The 25,372-nt window shown below is 38.4% G+C and overlaps 1 protein-coding gene across 1 annotated transcript in view; it reads right to left on the bottom strand.

Annotated features, from left to right (window-relative positions):
• The window catches only part of adgrl2a (adhesion G protein-coupled receptor L2a), a 271,298-nt gene that overhangs the window by 33,355 nt on the left and 212,571 nt on the right, over positions 1–25,372 (bottom strand). Inside the window, exons 17-19 of the mRNA XM_077534344.1 lie at positions 1,667–1,966; positions 1,176–1,279; positions 702–887 (exon numbers count right to left, since the gene is read on the bottom strand). Of these exons, the coding sequence (XP_077390470.1) occupies positions 702–887; positions 1,176–1,279; positions 1,667–1,966 (590 nt within the window). The remainder of the gene's footprint in view (positions 1–701; positions 888–1,175; positions 1,280–1,666; positions 1,967–25,372) is intronic.

Here is a 25,372-nt window from a genome sequence, read left to right as displayed (position 1 = left end):
AACACTTCTAGGAGGTCACAAAGGAACCTCGGCCTCTCTTGCTTCAATTAAGTGAGGGTTCATAACTCAACAATAAAAGACGAAAATGACATCCATAGCAGAGTTCCAAGGCCGAAACCACCGCTGACCATAAATAATACAAAGGCTTGTCTCGCTTTTTCAAAAACACATCTGAATGATTCCCAAGACTTTTGGGATAAATATTCTATGGACTGACATGACAAAAGATGAACTTGTTGGAAGGTGTGCGTATCTCGTAAATGTAACAACATTTCAGGAAAGGAAATGGTCGTCGTATTTTTATGGTCTGGGGCTGCTTGTGTCTTCAGGACCTGGACGACTTGCTGTCATAGATAAAACCATGAATTTTGCTCTTTATCACAAAATTTTGAGAGAGAATGTTTAGCTGGATTCTATGTTTATTTGGTTTATTTGTGTCTGATATTTCCATTTGTTTGATGATCTTAAAAAAAAAAGCGGGGAAACTATACAAGAAGTAATACTTTTTGTGGGACTAAAAAAAAAACAGACTCAGTGATGGAATTTATTTTATGTAGGCCCAACTTAAAACCCAATGTATGTCATAGGAAAATTATTTTGAAACACAAACAAAACAACTATCAATACTACTAGACAATTTTGGAGGTTCCTACCTTTGCTAATTTTCTTTTGTTATTTTTTTCCCCTACGTGTATTATTACCTTGTTGAAGCTCCGTCCTGCAGAGTCCTTCTCACTAGGCCGGAGTTCCTGCAGCTGAGCATCCAGGATGTCCACCAGCTGCTCCATGAGGCGCACTGATGAGCTGACGTCCCCCGCGTAGATCGGATTTTTTGTGTGCTTCGCTAACTCGTTAGCCAGGTTTGCTGCGTTTTCACCACTCCGGATCTGCAGGGGGGGTTGGAAGAATTAATCAAGTTTACAAGGGCGCATGAAGACAGATTTGCTATTAACAGCCTTGTTTCTAACGTGTTACGGTAGAGTAAGATTGTAAAGAGCGTGTTTGAACATGTGGTAGTTTAAAATATACACAGCACACTGCCCATTAATGTGCGTGTCAAAATATTTGCCATCATAAAAAAACATCTTTTTTATTCTATTTGTTAAACCCAGCCCTATTTTTTAAGTACCTAACATGGTGTGGGGAAAAAAAAGAAAGAAGGAGCTGACACTAACCTTCTGGGCAACCTGGTTGACCCAATGGGAGGTACAGTTGCTGAGATCGGGGCCCTTAGGGTGCCAGGCCCCAGTGGAAAGGACACATAAATAAGATGCTGTGCCTGGAAGGGAAAACAAGAACAGAAGAACATTCAAGTAAACCTGTTTTGTGCCTTGTTTTGCTCGAAATTGGTGAACATTTTTCTGTCCTAATTAGCCATGTGGCCTAACACAATTTCACGCACAGTCCATACGAGTGCGTGTCGCCATACCGAGTTCAGGCCCAAACAGCTGAGCCTGCAACAGAGCCGTGACAGATTGCTTAATTATGTTTGGACATGACAACGGCGAAATGCGCCCGATTAGAAACTGTCTTCGCCGGCTCCCCACGCTCACATTTGGCTTCGGCACAGAAAGAGATCATATCAGACACATCCAACAGACTCGGCTGCTCTCTTGAGTGGCGCAACATGTCGGGAGGCCCGCGGGACCAGACGGGCCGTGTTTACCTCGCGTTCCCTTGGGACAAGGTCGCTCCACCAGCATGCCCCGCTGGGTCTGAGGCCACATGATGTCTCTTCTCTCGGTGGCCTCGCAGAAGCGCTCGGGCAAAGGGAACGACTCCAGGGGCGGAGGGGAAGTCGTCTGCACAATCATGGGAGGGGGCCTGGCCGCTCCCTTGCCGCCTTCCTTGGGACCTGTTGTGGTGGTAGTGTTGTTGGCCACGCCCCGATGAACTGTGGTTGTTGTGGTGGCGGTTGTCGTTCTTAGAGGCTGGGGCGACACGGTGGCCTGAGATAAAGGTGGAGCTGCACAAAAGACAAAATATGATTGTTTATATGTAAGGGTGGGATTACACAACAAAGCATCTCGTGCAAACTTTAGAAATAGAAGAAGTGACAGAATAAATATTGCAAGACTTATGTCAGGCCAGAGTTAATGCTTGGTGATGGTCATTCTGTAAATTTATAGGGATTTTTTTCATACCGATTTTTGACAGAAAAAAAATACCCGATTACCGATTAAACGGTCAATTAATAATAATATATATATATATATATGTGTGTATATACACGGTAGATTTATGTGTAATAAATAATGAGACCAGTGTCAATTGAGAACAACTGCTGTTAATGGTTAGAGTACTACATATAGGTAAAAATAATTAACCATTTGACCAATCATTTTGGCTGATATCTAAAGGGCCATAATCGATATTTATCGGTTATATTGGTATGTGCATGAAATTATTTTTTTCAACTTGGACCTCTCTAAAATTGTCCACTGGATACCTTTTATCCACATACAAGTCAGTCATTTGAGACAAGTAAGGACCAAGGTTATTTTAAGGTTATATTAACTAAAACTAACGAAAAAACTAAAACTAAAATTAAAAAACCAACACAGTGGTGTGCTGACGGGGCAGCATATCCAAGAAGGACTCACAGACTTACAGACAACGAAATAAAATAAAAACAAAAAACGCTTTCTATAAAACGAAAACTAGCTAATTTTATGTTTACAAAATTCACTAAAACTAACTATTATCATCACAAAAATTTCCTTTGTTTTAGTCTTTGGTAATTAATTTAATGCATGAGCCTTTGGGGATGATTTTAAATGCGGTTTTAAGTAGATTTATTTTGATATTAACAGAAGTGATGTCATCTACCAGCAGCCAATAGAAAAGCACCTTCAGATGACGTCGCTCCTATGGTGTTTATTTTTTATTACTATTTTTTTTAAATGTTATGCACAAATAACATACATTTTATTTTAAAAATTAAAACTAAGACTGAAACTAACAAATTACACTCAAACTAAGCATTTATTAAATAACTAAATAAAAAACAGAACCACCCTGAAAACTAATTAAAACTAACTAAATTTAAAAAAACAAAACTCAAAACAAAATAAAAACGAACTAAAATGAATTTTCCAAAACCATAATAACCATAAGGACATATGTAGAACTGTTGAAACGATCAACAATTGTCATTCCGGCTGTAATGTACCTTATGGATGACCAACATCACGCTTTTTTCATTTTTTGTTCCGTTGACTTGTGCAGGAAAAAGTAGGTATGATTCTCATGAGCTGTAGAAAACATGTTATGCTATGCGGGTGCACTTTAAGGTCAGCTCATTACTGTGGCACCCCCCGTGGTCCTTAATGTGGAATATATCAAGTATAGCGCTAAAACTTTAGCAGCTAGTCACGGCTGGAACTTCTGGTGGGCAGATGCCCTCGTGTACTGCCTTAAATCTTAATGGCTCGCCCCATAAGTAACATTTTCCAACTTTTTTTTCCTTGTCCTCGTCATGCTCATCGCTCTAATGCTTATACATCCCAGTATCCTGTTGTGTAAATTGCAGCTAAGTGCTTTGTTCAACAAGCGTATTTGCCTTCCCGTTGACGGCGGCTTATCCACGGCACTCAGTCAGCAGTGAACAAGACAATAATTACAGTAACATCCTCCTGGCTGGCAGTCATTTCTGCCTGGGAGATTTTGAGGGATGGATGATTCAATTTCACCCGAGCGACGCGAAAAAACGTGTGTTGCCCGGCTACTTCTACATCCATTTGGCAGCCTCCCTTTCCTGCGAAGGCAGGTGCATGTGCAGTAAATCTTGCAACGCCCCAAGCAAAAACAATATGTTTCACTCCCGGGAAAGCAGAAAATAATACACACCTTATATTGAACATGAGATACAATGGCTGAAAATGTGCGATGCACTAGGATGATTCACTTAACTACACATAGAAATTAGGGATATTCAATGAATGATACCAGTACAAGTGCTTAACTCTCGAGTAGTCAACAATACCAATACCAAGTACTTTTGATGCACAAAATTTACCTCAAAAAACAAAGACTGATGATTTAAAAAAAAAAAGACCTATATATTGAAATATAACACGTTTCCTTAAAATTGCATGACATCAAATATCAAGTTTCTATTCTTTGATTTCTGATCACCTGTTGTGAGTACTAATACCTTGAAATAAGGCCGGTTATCAGCACAATACCGTTACCTGGCATTGATACTGGCCCATCACAAGTAGAAATACGTGATCTAGACAGCTTCCAAATGTTTACTCAGAGCAACAATGTTTAAGTAATGCATTCATTTTTTATGTGTACATCTCGCTGTAGATACAATTAGTAATATGTAGGGATGTAACGATAAGGGCAATATCGTGATATTAAAACTGCCACAATATCGCTGTCGTCATGTTCACAATATTTAAAAGGAACAAATCTGTTAAAAAAGTTAGGTTGATTTCCATTTGTGCAGTTCTAACACCCTCTAGTGGCTAGTTTATTAGTGCAATTTAATTTTCATTAGGGATGTTTTGGCCTTCTATGTTTAAAATCTATGCTAATTGTCAGATGAATGGGAACCTAATTTGCTTGTGAAGCGATCAATGTGTGCTTGTATTAGCAAGTAAGTGCCTCAATATTGTTATTAGAAATTGTAGGTGATTTATATGCATTGCTGTTATGTTCAAAAGCACAATATTGTGTGTAGTTTTTATTTTTATTTTTTTATTTTTTTAGTATGAGCTCTTTTTTTTTTTTTTTTTTTTTTTTTTTTTTAACCATATTGTGATCTTTTTTTTTTTTAAATATCGCCAACCCCAAACCCCCAAGCGGGGAAGAGAAAGAAATAACTTGTGACGCTGGCTTGGGCATTGTCATTACAGAACGCCCCAACTGTTTTAACAAAAGAGCAGAAAGAGGAGACTGTCAATTTCGAACTGCGGTCAGGCCAGCCTCGACTCGAAAAGACGAAGTCAAGCCAGCCGCCCCAACGATTTTTAATACTGTGCATTATGGTAACATAATGCTGCGTTGGTCACCTTCAAAATAAAAGCTGCTCAACACCTGGTTTAGGGCTTAAAATAAAGAATCATAAAAAATTAATGGTTTGTTATCCCAGGACCAGACCAGTTCTAAGGGACACTACACCACCCCAGGTATCCAACCAAAGTACTTTGAACAAAATCTGATGTTGCATTTCAAAATAAAACTCCTTTGAAAATTATTACTATTATTGCTGATTTTAAAAAAATCATTAAAATTTCATGGTTGGATACCTGGGGTGGTGTAGTGTAGCATGACATGATGCATAAAGGAATTTCAAACATGGCGGTTTTAACGCCACAAGGTTATATGTAGAAAAACACAGACTTACTGGCGGTTTAGGAGTTCCAGGTGAACTTTTATCCACGAGTCTCTCGGACAATCTGCCACAAGGAATTCGGTACAGTATTGCCTTTAGCCGCCAGAGGCCGCGCTCCTTTCCCCTCCTCTCCGCAGGCTGTTCTGCTCTGCGCATTCACGCGCTCAAAGGCCCGCCCCTAACCCCGCCCCCGAACCCTCCCCCCTCCACGTTAAAACACTGTCAATAAGTTGAAACTGAAAAAAGGAGAAATGAAACTGAAACCCAGCGAGTTGAAACTGAAAAACCGTGAAACTCAAAAAAAAAAGAGAAAGCGTAAAAAAAAAATTGCAGATTGGCATTGAAAAAGACATCCTAATAAAAAAAAGTATGGTTCAAGAAAATAGTGTTTTTTCAATGTTTGTATTTTATTTTTCAATACAACCTTTTACAATGCCAATACTTGTTTCAATGCCACTGCAGCTTTTTCTACAATCACATTTTTTTTTTCCAATACCAAATCTTATTGACAGTGTTGTGGCTCCATATCACCCCCCCCCAAATATCGTGATAATTATAGTAGTGTGACCTTCATATAATGATAATATCGTATTGTAATGTTTGGATACCGTTACATCCCTCGTAACATGAATAAACACATGAATATACACATATATACACACTCATGTACTGTACATTTTAATTGGCCCCACGAGTTATTAAGTTTCCTGTAGGTCTCTATTTAAATATAGACGATTATTATAAATAACCTTTGCCTAAATGACAACTCATGCATTAGACCTATTGACTTAAAAAAAAAAAAAAAAAAAAAAAAAAAAAAATGAATTTATATGTTAAGTTATTTGAATCTCAGGATACTTGACACTAGGGGTGTGAATTGCCTAGTACCTGACGATTCGATTCGTATCACGATTCACAGGTCACGATTCAATTCGATACCGATTAATCCCGATACGAATTTATAAGTCGATTGTTGCGATTTTTTTTCATTCAAATTTCGAAAATACTAATCAGTAAGCTTGTAGAGTGTAAGATTTATATGAAAATGTATTTATTTATCTGAAATTTCAGTCTTATAGAGGTTGTAATCTGTTTCATGTTTGAACAGCATTAAAATAAAATATTAAGGCTTAATGTTCCGTTCATATAACATACTTCAATGCTCAAGGTGTGAATCCTAACCCGAAGTCAGACGTTTTGTTGAATATTTTTCCATTAAAAATGGAAGTTTAAAAATCGATTCACACACACACAAAAAAAAAAGAAAAAAAAAGGCAATGATGATAAGACGTTGAATCGGTAAGACTACCGAATGAACAATTCTGAGCTCTTAAAAAAAAAAAAAAAAATCGATTATTTTTTTTTAATCGATTCGAGAATCGCGCGATGTAGTATCGCGATATATCGCCGAATCGATTTTTTTGTTAACACCCCTACTTGACACATACATATTGGACCTGCAATAGAGGATCGCTCACATAGAGAAAAGAGCGCAGCATTATGAATACTTTACCATCCAATAATAAACACAAATACCTCGGGACAAGGAGTGCGACGGCAGACCGCATTATTCCGGCGTTCATTTGTGGCCTGTGTGCTACAAGCTTATGAGCTTGACCATGAAAAGGAAGACCAACAAAAACTGAACCCCCCTTTTTTTTTTTTTCTTAGCTTAGCTTCGTTGTGAAAGTGGCCCGATTCACTTCCTGTTCTGGTGCAAGGGGGAATAAAATGTTTAAGACGTTTATGCTAAACATGATGCATCAGTCACAATTCAGTACAGCAATCTGGTACCCACCTCTCACCACTGACTCAAAGAAGAAGTCGGATAAAAGTCAATTTGATTGTGTTTAAATACAGATGGAGAACATATATTTTTTTTTTTGTAGTGGTGCTCATTTTGTTCATTTGTAGGGGATTTGTGTCTACTCTGATTGGCAGTTAGACCATGGCAGAGACCTGCAGAATTTTCCAACACGGGTCTTGGTTCAACTTTTATTCGGATTATTTGGAATTATGGGATGTAGTCCTCTGGTCGCTGTCCGGAAGCGATACACAGAGTTGAAGACAGGAGTTGTTGAAGTTGGCAAAAGGAGTGCTTCTTATGGCTGCGCTCACCGCGCAATGCTTCTGAAACCTAATTAGAACCCGACCATAGAAGAGAATGACAGTTGTAATGCGAGTGATGAAACGAACTGTGCGAGCCTGTATCGCAATCTGACGCTCCCCATATAATATGTTGTAATGTATCACTTTTTTAAATCCATCAAAAATATAGTGTCAAGTGTTTTCAACAGACCCTGGGCCGTTTTTATTTTTTTTTCAATGCAAATATCAATGCTTGAGAATTTAAAGTTAATTGCTCTTAATGTACTTGAATTATATTTGTTCTGATATAACTATATAAGTGTTAGGCAAGGTGTTAGGGGTGGAACAGTTCACAAAATTCAGTCTGTTTTGTATTTTGAGTTTGTAAACCTGACTGTGGAGACACACAATGTGGAATACTTTCATTTTATGTTTAGTTTGACAGCATTAAACCGAGAGTGGCAATAAACAGCTTGATTACTCTTCTAGAAGAATATTTACTATTCGGCTCAGATAATTCCATCAACATCGCCATATTACAGTGCTCGTATCACAAGTTTGTGTTTGCAGTTCAAAGCAAAAACACATTAGAATGACATCTCGTACAGTATCTCGAAAAATTCATAACTTGGGTCACTCATATCTCAGGGCACCGCTGTATTTTTGCATACAATAAAGCTGACAAAAACGGATTGCAGGGTGGGAATCAATTAAACAAAAAAAGTTGACCAGGGAATAGTCTCATCCCATGTAAATTAACTACATAGTCTTAATCTCAAGTTATTTGCTGGTTGTATTGAAAAGGGGCATCTTTTATCAATGCCAGGAGCTCTAATTGGGATGCAATGTGCACTGCGAATCTAATCACATTTGAGTACTTTGATTTCCTCCATTAGGCTGCCTGTAGAGCATGCGGCGAGAGGCGCTGCTACGGCGCGCCGGCCGAGCCTGGCCGCTCGAAGCGGCGCAACCCCCGTAGTGAAAACATCGATGAACACAAACTGACAGCGAGCCAGAGAGAAGGGAGCGGGGGGGAAGTTCACGTCGAGACCATGACAAGAAAATTCAGAGCGAATGCGCAACGGTTGGAGACAAAGAAGACGGCTTCTGTCTTTGGGTGGGATTGAAAGAGAGACAGGAACACCCGCGTATATATTGCTCTCCATCGGATAATATGACTTACTGATAGCATTCCCGCTGACTGAACCGCCTCTCCAACCTCTACCCACATTCCTAATGTGTGAATGTGCGAGGTGAGCTGACCCTTCCGGCGTATTAGCTCGGTTGACCTGGGAAATTTATTTGTGGGCTGATATACAACAAACCACACAGACATTACGTCTGTTTTAACCTCAACCTCCCGCCACGCATCCCCAAGTGACATCCTTTTACTCAAAACACAGAAATTGTTAGCTGCACCACCTGTCAAAGCGCTCAACGAGACAACCTGTGCTTAGCGTCCATTCTCTACCGGCATTTACACAGACGTCAGAAACGTCTGCCTCCATGTCCTGTTGTTTTTCGCTACTCATACAAAAAAAGATGAGAAATTACGCCTTCCATGGTTGCTTTTTCAAAATCCGGACTGCCTTCTTAAAAACAGCCCCCTTCGTGGGTGTCTTATTTCCAAAGTGTACAAGGCGATAAGGATAAGATCTGTGGTCTCCATGGGTGGGGAATCCAGACAGAAATAAAATGAAACTCAATCTGCGGTTTGGCAGCATGATTTAAGATAACGCTCTTGCAATTGAGGTCAGTAAATCAACGCGACATTTGCTGTAATCCAAGTACATTCTTCTGGCACGTCAATTTACAACGATATCTTGTCAACATCGCTCATTCAACCGGCCCGCTTGTCATGGCTTACCAGGGTGTTTAGCCAGGCTCTCTACTATCTTTTCATCATAAAATATCGTTCACTTTTACACGCGTACAAGTTTTATTTCGACCTGCTATGAGCAGTGAACATGTAATGGACTGTTATTAATACCAGATGTTGGCTGCGTTTTACAAGGACTAGCTAAGATGGTCCATTCCTCATCCCATTGTCACATTTTAGTATATAGTGACAGACACATTCTACAGCACTGTTGTTTATTGTGCATTACCTGAAGCCCTTTTACGGCTTAAGAAACATTTAGATAAGTGAATTTATTAAAAAGTTGAAACCGACACAGCACGCTGAATGATCACAAAATGTAAACAGCAATACGTTTTAATCCACAGGCCAATAATCAACACACTTATCAACAAATTAGCCTATGATTATAAATGTATTACAAGCCTTAGTAAGATGTTTTTAAATGAAGATCTGTACTTGTAGTTATGGCACCGTTATGTTATTTAACATCAAAGAGATTCATTGATTTGACTTTAAAATTTCACTTCCACAGCAGAATAACATATTATATTGGTGAAGAACCGGACCCGCCCATATAGCATGAAAGCCTGCTGGCTATGTATTAGCTCGACCGATATGGGATAGTCGGGGCTGACACCAATATTGGAGGCGGCGGGGGGAAAAAAAAGCCCAAATCTGATAACTCGGCCCAGATCCGATATATTACCAAATAACCAATATACGGTTCACATATGAAAGGAATGATATACACAGCATGTATAGCATATAATGTATGGTATATAGTGCAAGATACAATATACTGTAAGTCTAAAATTAGTGATGGTATTACCCGGTGAAATGAGACGGTAAAACGGTGTCAAAATTGGAATACAGTCCAACCCTACCATACACGACCATAACTTCTTAAACAAACCAAAATATGTAACAAGGCAAAGAAGCAGAACACTACTAAAATAAATAACACTAATAAAATAAAATAAAACTAATAGTGTCAACATAAGGACTGTAAACTGTAAGCTATAAAATAATATTATATTACAGAATGGTGGCTGTGGGAATTAACAGTTGCATAAACATTTATCTCACAAATATAACTGACACAACTTTAAAATGTTCCATAATAGTCTTATATAAGATAATGATGAACATGGGAATGAAGTTCAATTACCAGTTGCCTAATATTCCTTTGTTTATTTCACCAAGATGCAACATAGACAATGTCAAAATTCTGTAATACAATCTCTAAATCTTGAATGATAATAACTATAATGTCTTTGACGTGCTCTAGCAGCATGATTCTATGAGGACATTATTGTCATGGGGGCACTATGTCAGATTTTTTTCTGAAAAAAAAATCAACTTATATTGGAGCAGGGACGGGAATTTCAAATGAATTTATGAGAATGATCAAAATGTCTCCTCAAATGTTGCTGATCAGTTAAAACATGTTTACCACGATACAGCAGACATTGCTTAGGAGTGCCTCAAGCCCCAAAGCTAATTCTCCATCAGAGAAGATGGGAAAATGTGTCATGACAAAAAACAGCACCAAGATTTTAGGCAAAAAAAAATAAAAATCTCTTTCAGGTAAAACAGGAAACAGATTACATTGTTCAACATATTACAATGCAAACCTATCTGCTTCGTTAGCTATCAGCCATGAAATATTTCAAGCTACACTGCCACTGCACCACTGATCTCAAAAGTACACAAACAGCCTCCAAAAACATGGACACAACGTTTACTCGTGTTACAAATGCGTTTGGTGGCTTGGGCAAATTGCTGTACAGAATATAGATGATGTTCCTACAATAAAGCAGTTCACTGTGTTATACAGGTGAGTGCTGGCCTATTCATTTGGGGATTTTGAATGACACAGGACAAAAATAGTATCTCTGACTTGGAAGATTTTGGGGAAAAGTATTGTAAAAAAAAAAAAAAAAAAATGCATTAAAATATACTGAGATACAATTCTGTACATTGCTTCAATAAAAAACAAGCACATGCACAAATTTTGTCCTAATTTAGAATGGATTTTTTTTTTTTTTTTTTGTCAAGTAGCACTGACATCGTTTAGGTTGCCCATTCCAGCAACGGAGTAAAAAATAAAACAAGACTGCTTTTCTCAGCCTTCTGAGTGTGATTGGGGGAGAAGTGTGCTGCATTTCACCGATCTTTGTGTGTGTGTGTGAGGTGCAGGCCCCAGGCACTTGCAGAGTGCAGCACAAACACACACACGCACACCCACACAGGAGCATTGCAACAGAATCTGCGTTCAACAAAAAAGGTTAATACCTCAGTAATAATTGATCGATTTGGATTTATCGGCGATGCACTACAATTGGTCCAATGTATCGGCCCATCAATTGATATCAGATATTGGTCCGATATCAGCCAAAAAATCGGATTATATGGGTCTTCATCGAAAATCTCTGAATTATAGGTATATTTTTTTTTTATTGAAATATTGTTTATATCTCAAGGATCCTTTTGAATTTTATTTGTATTGATTTTTTTTTTCAAGTGCATTAGCTACATTCTCATGTCTGAGGCTGAAGTTAGGTAATCCAAATGTTATACCAACAGTTGCTGACTATTGTTCTTTGTTTGAATAGTACCACTGATCAAGTATCTTCTAACATTTCGGTTTATAAATAAAAACATGTATCATTCCTGCTGATATCGGTTTTGGACTGCAATATCGGTATTGATTCAGAAGTGAAAAAGTCTCAAAATGCCACCCAGAAAACTTAAAATACAGTATGACAAACTATGTAAACATCTACATAATAATATTTGAGTCCTAGATTAATCACATCTTAGAATTTTGATTAATCACGATTCCTAGCTTAATTAATCAGGATATTTCCTTAACACATTTTGCCCGCCAAATTTGACAAGCCCGTTATGTTATTTTCAACATTAATGTCTTCAACATTTTTTGATCTTCTGCATGCTCTCATCCTCCTCTTTTTTTGATCAGTTAATTACTTGCAAAATTTAAAATGGAAAAAAAAATAGTCCCATAAACATTTATTAATTAAATGCTTTACTTTAATGCATGTAATTATGTTTATTGTTCAAACACAACCTGTGCTACCTTTAACTTTATATATATATATATATATATATATATATATATATATATATATATATATATATATATTGTGATTAATTAACTCATTCGCTCCCAGCCATTTTCACATTAGCAATCCCGTTCGCTCCCGGCTGTTTTACTGGATTTTGACTGATTTTGCAAGGCCCACAGAATATTGTGTTCAATTGCTATAAAAATATGGAACCTATCAAAAGAAAGATTAAAGTCTCTTCTTTCATCAGGGAAAAAAAAAAGTATATTTCTTTTGTTTCCGTTTTGCAGCAATTGGCATTAGAATATAGTGAAGTTTAATCAATTTTCACAAATCTATTTAGAATTGTGAGTAATTGAGTTACTTTTCAACATGGCCCTGGTTGATCTCCTTTGCTCTGCTGCCACCAGCTTGCCGTTTGTGTAATAACTACCATTTCTACAACCGTTCTTGGTAGTTGAGAGGCTGCATCAATGCTCTAGCATAAAAAAAAACACAAAAAAAACATATAAATACGTCTTTGGGACACAAAACATTTTTAAAAAACATATTTATAAGTTATTGGGAGCAAATGCGTTAATTAGTTCAGGCTTTAACTTTGACAGCACTTGTCCCAATATGACCTTGATTGGTTCAGTCATAGCAACATACTCTGAATTAAAGTAATCCATTTAGGCTAATTGATTTAGAAACTCACCACAAAAAAAAAAAAAAGATCCCTCTGAAAACACCGTGAGGGCAAGAAAATCCTCGAATATGAAGTGAATCGAATGAAATCGGTATTAGTTAAACTGCTAAAGTATTCCATTTGGGAGGTTCATAATGAAGACAAATCCACTTTCCTGCGTGAGAAAGAGGCTAATATGAATGTGAGGTCTACTGCCCTGAGATATTCATGCATAAACAAAGCAGCCACTCTGACCACTGCTGTTCATGTACATGGAATATGCTGCCAGTCGGTAATCCAGCCAGCCAGCGGTACAATAATCGTATTACCTTTATGCCATAGCTCGGTTTAATTTAATCCAATAAAAGCTGTGAGGAATTAACCCGACGGTATTAAAATAGCCTCTTGTTCACAGAGATGTAGAAGAGGACACGTTTCTGTTAGCCATGAGTCTGGCAGCACATGACTGAATAACATCTTTGATAATGGCGAAATCCCACTTTTGGGCCGTGTGGCGTAAGCGGGAAAAGGATCCTTGATAATTATGTCTGTGCTGCGCTCAGCTCAAGGGAGACTTCAATTAGCTGTCATCGAGCGTCCTCCAAAGCGCTGCTAATATGCAGGACAAACTTTATTCATAACCTCGCGTTGTTGCACTTGTGTGGACAAGCTCGGCGGTTGCGTAATTATCGGCGGGGTGAAAGGTCGCCCACTGACGACAGATATTTAGATGAGAGGTAGGGAGAGAAGAGGAAGGAGAACAAGTTGGGTTGTTGAGCGTACGCGTCAACATACAGAGTGCGCACACACACACACACCTCAGATGAGACATCACCAGCAGGGCACAGTCATCGCAGGGTAACAAATGAAAACTGACAGCATATGTGTCTTATATATTAGCGCTTAATGGCTCCCCTTTCAATCGACAATGTGAGGTTGTTCCAGACTCTTAAATCTTCGGTTAAGGGCCGGCCGGCAGTAGCTTATCTGTAAGGACTTGGGCTTGGTCTTATTTATGTGTCACTGGACTGGACTGAACTGGACGGTCACGGTTCGAGTTCTGCTGCGGACAAATGTAAAAAATGGAAACGTATGGAAAGATGCTAGTCTGCTACAATGTGTCACCGATTGTCTGTACAGGAAAAAAATACATTTTCATAGTGATCATGGAAGTGGTAAATAATGAGTAAACTCTAATGATCTTTTTCCCTTTGATACATATTGAATCAAAGGGAACGAGGGGTTCATTACACAACCAACAGATCAACAGCAACACTGACTCGTTGCAACCAACAGGTGCGATCAATTTGACCTCAGTTGCTTCCAGACATGATTTATTGAATACATGCCAACGTTCAAGGGCGGAGCTTCTGTACAAACTCTCACCCAGCGCAATTGCTCGATTGTCTTTTCAGCATTTTGTTAGATTTAGCAAAAATGTATTAGCTACTCAGTGCTAAATTCTCAAAGGCAAAAAACTAGGGGTGTCAGGCGATTAAAATTTAGAATTTTTATTAAGCGCATGACTTCAATAGTTAACTCACGATTATTCGCAAATTTTATGTCTGTTCTAAATCTATAATATTCAGACTCTTGTCAGCAAAAGAAGAAAAATATGTTAAACTAATACAAAGGGCTGCATCTTTTAGTCATTGATAAGAGTAATTTCATAATAATTCATAAAATTGAGTTAAAATTAAGATTATGTATTGTACTGTTAAAAAAATGTTATATTGATTTGTGTTGAGGTATTTTTTTTTCTGCCACTAGATGGTATAATTGCATTTGTAAGACATTGGTGACAGCTCAGTGCATTTTTCTATCTTTAACGAAGTAAATTGTGAAATTCTTCACATTTTTAAAATTGTAAAATACAACTTGACCCCGGTCTCTTCAAATATATATGCATTTTTATTAAATATATTACTGTTAAATTCTGACGTGGACATGTCTGCTGTTTTGCGAATTGGAATTCCCTCAGTACAGGCTTTCCAAATAAGGGGCAGACATTTGTCAAGCGTAAAAAAATAAAAAATAAAAAAATAGTGACGTTAAAGGAACTTTAAATTACCTCGAAATTAATGCCCTCATTTTGTCACCCCTAGGGGAAAAAAAAAACAAAACAAAAAAAACGTTTGACCAAAGCGATTTTCTCTTGAACCAGGACTACGTTGTGGCTATTCATCCAGCTGTTGTCAACTGACGTGAGTGAAATTGTGAGAAGGATTCGAGAAACATTATCAGCAAAATGTTTGTTTTGTCCTGAAGAGATGAAAAGGATGCAGTCACTTTGCTTGGAGATACACGGACTGCGTTTGAACAATTGACTGATTGATGATTTTATTTTATCACTCAACAGTACCCTACACTTTCCCCATTTTGTAATGTGAATAATCTTTTTGGGAAAAGGAAAAAAAAACATTGCCTACAACTGGAAAAGTGATTATCCCACATTATTTTCCTATATTTTCTTAAAAATTGTTTTATGTTGTCAAATTTGAACTCATCCACTTATCAGAACCAGTAAATCCCTAAAAGCAATGAGAATATAAAACATCCCAAACAAGAGATTAGCTCTCAGTAATATAATCTTAACCTAATCCACTTTGAAACTATGGCCAAATAGAGTTTCTTTTGCAGCATGTTTGCAATGTTTGTAGCATGTTATGAAAGGACATACTTTTTTTTTTTGGAAGTGCAGCAACATTTTGTTGTTGTTACACAGCCTTAACCCTGCATACATTTCACTACATTCTCATGAGAAGACAGCATGAAATAATCTCCAGATGATTTCAAAAGCGAGGGATCTTAGAAGCTTTACCCCTTTGTTCCCATTTTGTGGGAGACTTACTGTACTTTTTGTACACTCTTGGGTGGCCATCACCTCCTAATGGGGGAGGAATTGTTAAAGTTAAAAGTGAATGGAAACCCAAACACGAGAGAGAAGAGAAGCCACATTTTGTCTTTGTGGCAGTAAAATAACCTAGTAGATGGATGATAAAAAAAGATAAAAAAAAGCGTTTTGGTGAACAGTGAAAAAATGCATTTCCTCTTTCAATTGCCATTGTACATTTAGTTAGCCATCTCAATATACACCCTGCACATATGGAGTTGTTCTTGACTACAAAGCAGTGCTGTAATTCACAATATGTTTGTGATGCATCCAGATATCTGCCAATAACAGCGATAATACCCTGAGGAAATTGGATTACATGTCTTTCACTCTCCGTTGCATTTGTGGATGTGAGGCGGGAAGACTCCATTTGATTGCTTGCATATCAGCAGTAAATATGAGGAAAGCGCAGCAAAAGAAAAATCTAATAATTTCCCATGAGCCATGTCCATTGGCGCCGTGGCACAATATACACAATGCGTTCACATCTCAGGCAAAATAACCTAATAGCTAATTTATGTCGGTTATTGTTGTCTCTAATATTTCCCACGCATCAAATATGTATACGTTCTGCACTGTAATCTACACCTTGACAGCAAAATATAAAGCACAGACGTAGCAGCTGCCAGACTACATCTTGAACGCCCCCAACTCCCCCTCCCAGCAGCTTTTCTCTGTACTGTACGTGCCTCAAATTTCAAGTATTAACTCCAAATGTACCAAGCAGACTGCTATTTAATGCTGTACACACAAGGAGGTGTCTATTTCAGGGAAAACTGTACACATAGGCTCACATGTTGATGCACCCATGCCCTACATACACATTTTGAAAAAAAAAAAAAAGTCATGCATACTGCAGGTGCGGATTACTGAAAAACAATAATAAGGCCCATGTGAGTAAATCCCTTCAAAAGCACGTGTTGGTGAGGACCAATGTAAAGTCTGTGTAATAATTATTTTAATACGCCTTGTTTCTCGCTCAGACCGTAATCAAACAAGAGACTGTGGATCCCGTCGGCTATAAAGCTCAGTGAAAGTATAATCACGCCCTCTACTCTCTTTCATGTGAAACAACTCTTTGTGAGTGTAAATAGTAACCCCAGGTTTGTTTCAGTCAGCCTTGTAATTTTTTTAGCATTTGTAGCTACGTCATTTGCAACCAGAAAATTAGAGAAACTATCTTGAGGTGTTTTTGTGAAAATGTGTTGTAAAAGATGAGAGGGCTGGGCAAACAACAGCTGGCATTTATGTCTCAGATATTCCAAGAAACAGGTGATGTCCTCACCTCATGTACTGGACATATTCTAAATCCAACAGACACTGGGTTGTTCTCCCATAACACAACATCACAGAGCTGTAAATCCCTAATGTGGGATTTCATCGCTTCAGTTATCTTCACTGGTACATCGTAACTTAGCGTGACGACTTAGGATGTCCCAAGTATGAGACCAGTTAAAAAAAGCTACACAACAAGTGGCAGCCTGGCAGTAAAGAAGTCGGCCTTCACACAGTCATTCCTTTACATTGCTAGCTTCTTCTTCACAGTTCCGGTTATCTCCAGTAAGCTGAGATGAAATTCTACCCATCATGTGATGTGTACAGACCAGGTGGCAATTTAGAGGCCTCGACAAGTCTAATGCTCTTGGTCACGTAGTGGGTTTAAACACTAGATCTGATGACATATGTGGATTTCAAAATGTTTATTGACACCACACTCGCACAAGCACACACACCACATTTTTCAGACTACAAGTCATACTTGTTCTCATAGTTTGGCTGTTCTTGCAATTGTATACTCCGGTGTAACTTGCATATATTAAAATTATAGTTAGGACTGCTACCCTAATTGTGTTGGCTTTCTTTTGGCAGTTAAAATACTTTTGGTGCATTACCGTTGGTGGCCAGAAGTTGACAGTAATGCAGAGACAGAACATGAAGAAGAAGAAGAAGAAGAAGAAGAAGAAGAAGAAGAAGAAGAAGAAGAAGAAGGAAAAGAAATGAAGAAGGAAAAGGAAAACAAAACAAGAAAATTCATTAAACTAAAAAGTTTTTGTAAGCCTGTAAGCTTCATTTGTTGATAAATTAATGCTTAAAAAAAGAGAGAAGAAGAAGAAGAAGAAGAAGAAGAAGAAGAAGAAGAAGAAAATTCATTAAACTAAAAAGAAAAACCTTTCTTCATTACAAGTGGAAACCAATCGGAACTTGTACGCTGCCGTCAACTCAGTGTTGCGTTGGATAATTCACTCTGACATCGTCGGAGAAGCAGAGCGTGCTGCACTTCCATTCATTTCTGAAAACAGCGTATGTTGTAAACAGGTGTGCACATAAACATTTTGGCATGGTACTCAAATGAGTTCCAGAAGTAGAAGTAGGTTTGATGCTCGTTTTTTCCTGACCTCCCAACCTCATGGATGAACCTAGACTTATGGCCCATCTGGGCAAGGTTTTTAGTTAATAAGTGTAGATATGTCATTATAATATAGCTGAAAAAATGTTTTCACCCCCCCCCCCCCCCCCCCACAAATCATGTTGCTTATTCCCTAAGCAACATGATTATAGCATAGCTACACAATGACAGCTTATTAAAACAATGCAATTTACTGTTTCATAAAAATACATTAAATTCTTCAATTGGCTGGGGTTGGCTGTTTTCCATCCCACAATGGTGCACAACAGTGCAAACGCACCCAGACGCCCAATTTGACTTGTCTAGGAAAATCCCAAAAGAAAAAAAAAAAAAAAAAAACTCAACTAAAGTGCACAGTTAGACTGCGTTTGGTACAAAAAATGGGGCCCGAAGACTCCTTGTGATGAGAACTGTACAAGCCTGTATTGCATTCTGAGACTCCTCATACAACACATTTTTAATCCACGTGCTGTCAGTCCAGGAAAACACGTTTTTACAGAAAGAGGACAGGCGAGATAAAGATGGAAAACTGGGGCTCGCTCCCATTCATTTGAATGGAGCCAGTGCGGTAAGTATGCCGCTCGCGTAAATCATAAATATGGTTAAGTATTGTTAAAACGCTAAATGCGTATTTATATGGCTTGGCGGTGCGTGGTGGGTGGTTTTGTATGAATTACTTTAAACTACAGTCAAAAAGGAGGAAGGAACAGCCATACATCATGCAATAATCTGTAACAATCAGTTCAGGATCACAGAAGCTGCAGCCTCTCAGCTCTGACTGTGGCCTTTAGGTGGGTACATGCTGGATTGATAACCACTCAATCACATGGCTCCAATGTATGGCAAACCATACATATTTTGATTGTGTGTGGTAAACAGAGTGCCTACAGTACAAATAACCCATGCAAGTACAGAGATAAGATGTAAATGACACAAAGAAAGGTCCAATCATAGTCAAACCAGAACCTTCATACTGTTAAAACTGTACTTTCCTGGGATGGGAACCAACCATCAAAACTGTGTATGGAAATTTCAGGATGTGGAAAATAAGCTAAGGATTACTAGTGGTGACACATTTGGATAGAAAACTGACTGATGGCGTGTTGGATTGGAACATGTGCATTTCATCAATAGCACGGTCACTTCCCAAAGGATAAGGCGTGTTCGACATAAGATGATTACAGCTAAGGCAAAATGAGTTCTCATCAGCAGCTTCAGTGCAGTAATGTATAGCAAAAAAAAAGAGAGAGGGAGAGAGAGAAAAAATCTCTCCCACACTAGTGAATAAATATTTTTAAATGTCTAAAACTAGACATGCGTGACGGCCTTCTTTGTACAGTTTCCCAAAGGCGCAGCTAAGGATTTACTTAAATCCTGTCATTTAGTCCGCAGTGCTCATTTTGCATGATTTGAACAGTTTGACGAAGGCTTTAGATTTGACTTCAGGAAGAACGCCAGAAAAAACATCAAATGACCAATACGTGCACTTGTGCACTCTTGAAGGAGGGAGGCAAACCGTGTCAGAAGTGACAGTAGAGTCAGTCCATTTCCTTAAAAGGGCAAGCTACACTAATGTACTGCAAATGACTGAACATCAATGCTGTTCTTATATATTTTTTTTTCTGCAAGCAAGATGGTATATATTTTAGCTGCAACAGCATCAGGGAGCTGAACAGCAGTAGCTTTAAGATAGCGGCCCAATGTAAAGTCAATGTGCACCCTCGGGGACTTGAGGTTTTAAGAGGTAATGTAAGGTATTCGAGAGGGAAAAGGAGAAAACACCAAAACAGAACCTGCAATAGGAGTCAAAGGGGGAGACAATAAGATGTGATAGCTGAGAATATGACAGGACTGAGAAACAAACCAAAAAGGGGTGATTTTACACATCAGTACTCACTCCTTTTTCACTCGTGTGTCTAGTTGGGCAGCTGACAGGAGGCTGGGGAGGGAGGAGGAGGAGGGAGGGAGGTTCTGGGAGGGAGTGTTGTCAAGGCAAACAATCAAATTGGTTGTTTTAAATGCATCCTAATGCTTGCTTGCTGCCGCACAGTCGAGCATGGTGGCAACACAGAGCTGGCATTTTAGCCAAACACCTTGCGGTGCCTTATGAAAGCTTGATGATGAGTCTCGTCTGCCTCTCTCTGTTGTCTCTGCATTTCCTCTAAATGTTGCCATGGGAAGTTTGACCTCCATGTAAGTGCCGCCAAAGACAAGAATATATCACAGCGGTGCTTCTCAGAAAGCTTTATATTCGTCAAATGCTAAGAGCCTCGCTCTGTGGGGTGAATGCATGCCGTAACAACACAAGTAGACATGCACACAGTACACCGGGTACACTTTGGGCAACACATGGAGTACTTTAGAAGAGAAGTCAATCCAAAAATGTTCTTGACAATAATATCTTATATGCAGCCCCGCTCATCTACACTGTATTCTGATTAATATTGTGTTTGTGGAATATGAATAAACCAGCAAAATTCATCCATTTACATTCATCTCAGATGGTGGCCATTTTCCATGTGATGTTGACTGAAAATGACATCACTGTTGCTGAGGCTTCAGGTAATGACCAATCACGGCTCAGCCTGCAAACATCACATGACCAAACTTAGACAGATGAACCGTCATTGGTCGTCACCAGAGGCCTGAGCAACTGTGATGTCATTTTCATTCGACAGAAAGTGACAAAATGGCCGCCCCCTGAGATGGATAAAAATAGGTGAATTTTATTGCTTACGCAAATGTAACTGTAATAAGAATGCTGTGTTCAGACGACTGGGGGCACAATCAACATATTAAAAGAACAGTTTTGGGGTTGGCTTCCCCATTAAAATAGGTTGACCAAATTTTTCAGTTTTTTCATTTTTTTATTTTTTTTATTAACTCATTGAAAATTTTCATTGCGGAACAAATGAAAGGCAGAGTGTGCCGTGTTGTTACCACGACTGTTAGACCACAGACTGGTCCCAAGTTATTGTTATATTTTAAAATTTTTAAAAGTAAAAGTTGGTTCGCTTTTTACGCACCACACTTTCTAAGCTTTCAAATACATTTCTAAGGTGAAACCAGGGGCCAGAATTTCTTATTGGTAGTGCTCTACACTCACAAACCAGAGAAGTGGTTGCGGTGCAGGTTCGATCCCTGCCCACCACATTAGAATAAAATAAAATAAAATAAAATAAAATAAAATAAAATAAAATAAAATAAAATAAAATAAAATAAAATAAAATAAAATAAAATAAAATAAAATAAAATAAAATAAAATAAAAAGTCGATCATGGGAGCAAAAAAGTTGGGCTTAGAACATTATGTCATTATTCATTTGTCAAGTAAGACTTTCAAAAGAGCGTTAGATTATTATTATTATTTTTCTGGTTTTCTTTTCTACCCATACAGAAGACGTTAAAATAGTTAAAATACTATAATAGTGATAATTTATGGCATCTTTGAGTAAACTTTCAGTATCATTTATGTGTCTTGAGGCCAGGCTGAGTGTCCTCTTTTTGGAAATCAAAAAAAGGTCACCCTACTTTTAAGCAATTGGGCAAACACATTCACGAGCAGCACCTCAACAATTCACACAAATGTGTTTTTTTCCTCTTTTATACTTTCTTCCAGATGTATAATTCCACAGTGCAACAAGGCTTGAATCCGTATGCAAATGTATTGACATCTGCGCAATTAAAAGAGGAGGACTTGATTTGTGTGGGCAATAAATGTGGTGCCGAGGGCTTTTATATGGCAGTAATTCAGAATTTAATTCTGCAACAAGGGATAAATAAAAAGGCTACCAAAGCTCACCTGTGCCCTATCGAGGCAGCAAATATAGGCTGTTTGTGCATATTTGGAGTAAAAAAAAAAATCTCAACATGCTTATTCGGTAGTTTAATGCCACATATCACAGTGCTTGGCATGAATAAAATACCCACAGAATGAGATTTCAGTGAGGAAAAGCGCATTTAAATCAATTTAATCATCTCAGTTAAAAGAACAGACGTAGGAATATGTTATTTTACGAGCTCCCATATGCAAGAAGGAACAAAGGCACGGAGCCATGAGTAAACGAGTGGATTATGGGGCTTGCTGGTCAAAGCCAAGCGAGGGACTCACTGACCCATTTAATGTCCACTTCCAGTGGAGACGCTTGTTGGATGTGACCCCATCTGCACCCCATAATCCTACAAGAGATGATCTAGCCTCAACATGAGCAGCGCTATTGGACTTGACAACAATCCAACTGTCTGCCACACAAGGCCTCAACATCACTTTACCGCGATTGAATTCTATGATGAACGAGCAACATGACATGTTTGTGCAACTGACAAAAGGGAAGGAGGCTCCGAGTGCGGTCCATGTTGATTGCCGAATGCATCACTAGCAGCTGTAGCATCTTCCACTTGTCTTCTACGTGTGTGCTTTGATTAAAACACCCCGCAGATCATTTGTCTTTAGCTTTAACATCATCATTACAATCATAATTGGCCATGTAAAAATAATTTCTGCACAATTAGATGCTAAAGTGTTGTCATCAGTGCTTCGTGTCTCCAGCAAATCTGGAGTATTATTCCAGTTGTTTTTTTTTGGTAGCTGAAAACTTGTGCACTGTGATTGCGGGAAAGTCAATGAGGCGAGCATGAAGATATCACAAAGAGGCCGTCTGGCGACAGGCAAACGAAAGTGCCCATCATTTATGTGTCAACATCAGCCATGTGGGAGGACAAGTTTACTGACATCTTGATGATCATCTCAGACTATTCTCCCCTGCGCTCATCGACTGATGCTCGACATGCATTAGTCAGCAGCGAGACCACGCAAATGCCTCATTTGTCAAGGAGAGAACAAAGTCTTCGTAGACAACACAAAACAGACAAGACAAATAACTCACCGACATATTGGTGAGACAATATGATGTTGAATATATTTCTAAACAAATTCCATCAAAATGCAATGTACTGTATTCCTTTGGGTGTTTAGGTGCATGTGCAAATAGAAATGAAGACAGTTCCTCAAACAGCTAACAGAAAGTTGTTATTTTGTTCAATACAAATTTGAAATGGATGCAATGTTTGTGTCCATGAAATCTGGCTCATTTAAAATTAGGGCTGCCGCTATGAAATATATATTTTGGTATTCAGCTACCCTACTGAAAATTCTATCGAACAATTGGGTATTCGGATAAATTAAAAAAAAACAAAAAAAATGTATACGTTTGCCTGGTTAAAGAACAATTATGAAAACAGACGACAGCAAAAATATATGGACAATATTTCCACTTAATTATGAACAACCAACTGGTTTTCATTAGGGGTGTGAATTGTCTAGTACCTGACGATTCGATTCGTATCACGATTCACAGGTCACGATTCGATTCGATACCGATTAATCCCGATACGAATTTATAAGTCGATTGTTGCGATTTTTTTTCATTCAAATTTAGAAAATACTAATCAGTAAGCTTGTAGAGTGTAAGATTTATATGAAAATGTATTATTTATTTATCTGAAATTTCAGTCTTATAGAGGTTGTAATCTGTTTCATGTTTGAACAGCATTAAAATAAAATATTAAGGCTTAATGTTCCGTTCATATAACATTCTTCCATGCTCAAGGTGTGAATCCTAAAAAAAAATAAAAAATAAAAATAAAAAAAAAACGATTCTGCCGATTATTGAATCGATTCGAGAATCGCGCGATGTAGTATCGCGATATATCGCCGAATCGATTTTTTTTTTAACACCCCTAGTTTTCATTTTTGATTTTATGAAACTAATTTTGTACTTAAATTTCTACTCTGCTTATTACACTATTTTCCTCTCGAGAAACATAAGTGATGCTTTGCTCTTAAACCTAAATAGTCATTTATAGACAACCAGCCCCCTGCCTTGGCTTTGACTTATGTGGTTCAACAGGTTGAGCCCATTGTGACTGCCCCAATCTCACTCCTATCAATGCCCAAGTCGGCAAGCAAACACGTTACCAAATTCTGAGCCCAGTGTTAATCTGTGAAAAACTTGCTTGACCTCACTGACCGCTAACTGACTGCAACCGTCAGGACATGTGTTTAGGACGCAGGGCGTGGCGGGATTAGGTTAATTACTGTTATTGTATTCTTAGGCTAGATTCTATTTCAGACCCCCTTCTCAGCTTCATTGCAGCTGTTTAAAAAGCATGCGTTTCAAATGATAACCTGACTGGTGCATATTTGGTCCCCATTTGTGTCTCTTAGGCAGAACCTTAAGTCCTTACAGTCTTCTACAGCGAATACATGTATTTCCTGGTCAGGAGAGATTTAGATTTCCAACATCACTTGGGGAGTGATCTAACCTTGCTCCAGGCCAGATTTTGCACCTGTCCGGGCATGTATGTTTCCAAGGCTGAGAGTATATCTCTCCACAAAAAATAAATAAAAATAAAAAATAAAAAGACTAGCAGAGGTCCCTCGAGCTTTTGGCACGACTCAGGGAATGCCCACATGGTAAACCTACCTAAATCCCCAAGATACTGATTCATTATGATATGGCAGCTAGCTTCAAGGGGTTGTTTACTACAGAGCCCACACACCATTGGACCCTACAGCTCAAAGTTTCTCTACACTGAGAACGAAAAAGGTGTATTAGGGCCACACTGGAAAACAGTATTATATCAAGATGCTGTACGACTGAAGTACAAGTCTTTGTCGATGTTGGTCTGTGTCTCTCCTTTCTGTGATCTGTTTATGATGTCTAGCTTCGTTTCCATGATAATTGCTTTTCTTTTGGCTGGACCAACATTGATAGAAGATGTAGCTTTCTTCTTTGGGGCCATTATGTGGAAAAAAAGAAGAGCTAGAAAAAGCTAAAGATATTCCCACAAGTGCACAAGCGCTAGCACTAGCTACTGGCTAAATAGCTGACGAGGAGAAAACCCTGGCGGACGGGGACAAAATGGCAGACAGGGCATAACCGTTGTAAAGTCGAAACGCCTTAGGTCTAGTGCGCCTTAACTTGAGGACTCATATGCAAATGCGTTATGATGCAAAGCCTTG

This window comes from Festucalex cinctus, chromosome 10 (genome assembly GCF_051991245.1).
Source record: "Festucalex cinctus isolate MCC-2025b chromosome 10, RoL_Fcin_1.0, whole genome shotgun sequence".
In the NCBI taxonomy this organism is placed as follows: domain Eukaryota; kingdom Metazoa; phylum Chordata; class Actinopteri; order Syngnathiformes; family Syngnathidae; genus Festucalex; species Festucalex cinctus.
The sequence above is the reverse complement of the archived record's forward strand: the minus strand, read 5'-3'. Positions and strand labels throughout refer to the sequence as shown.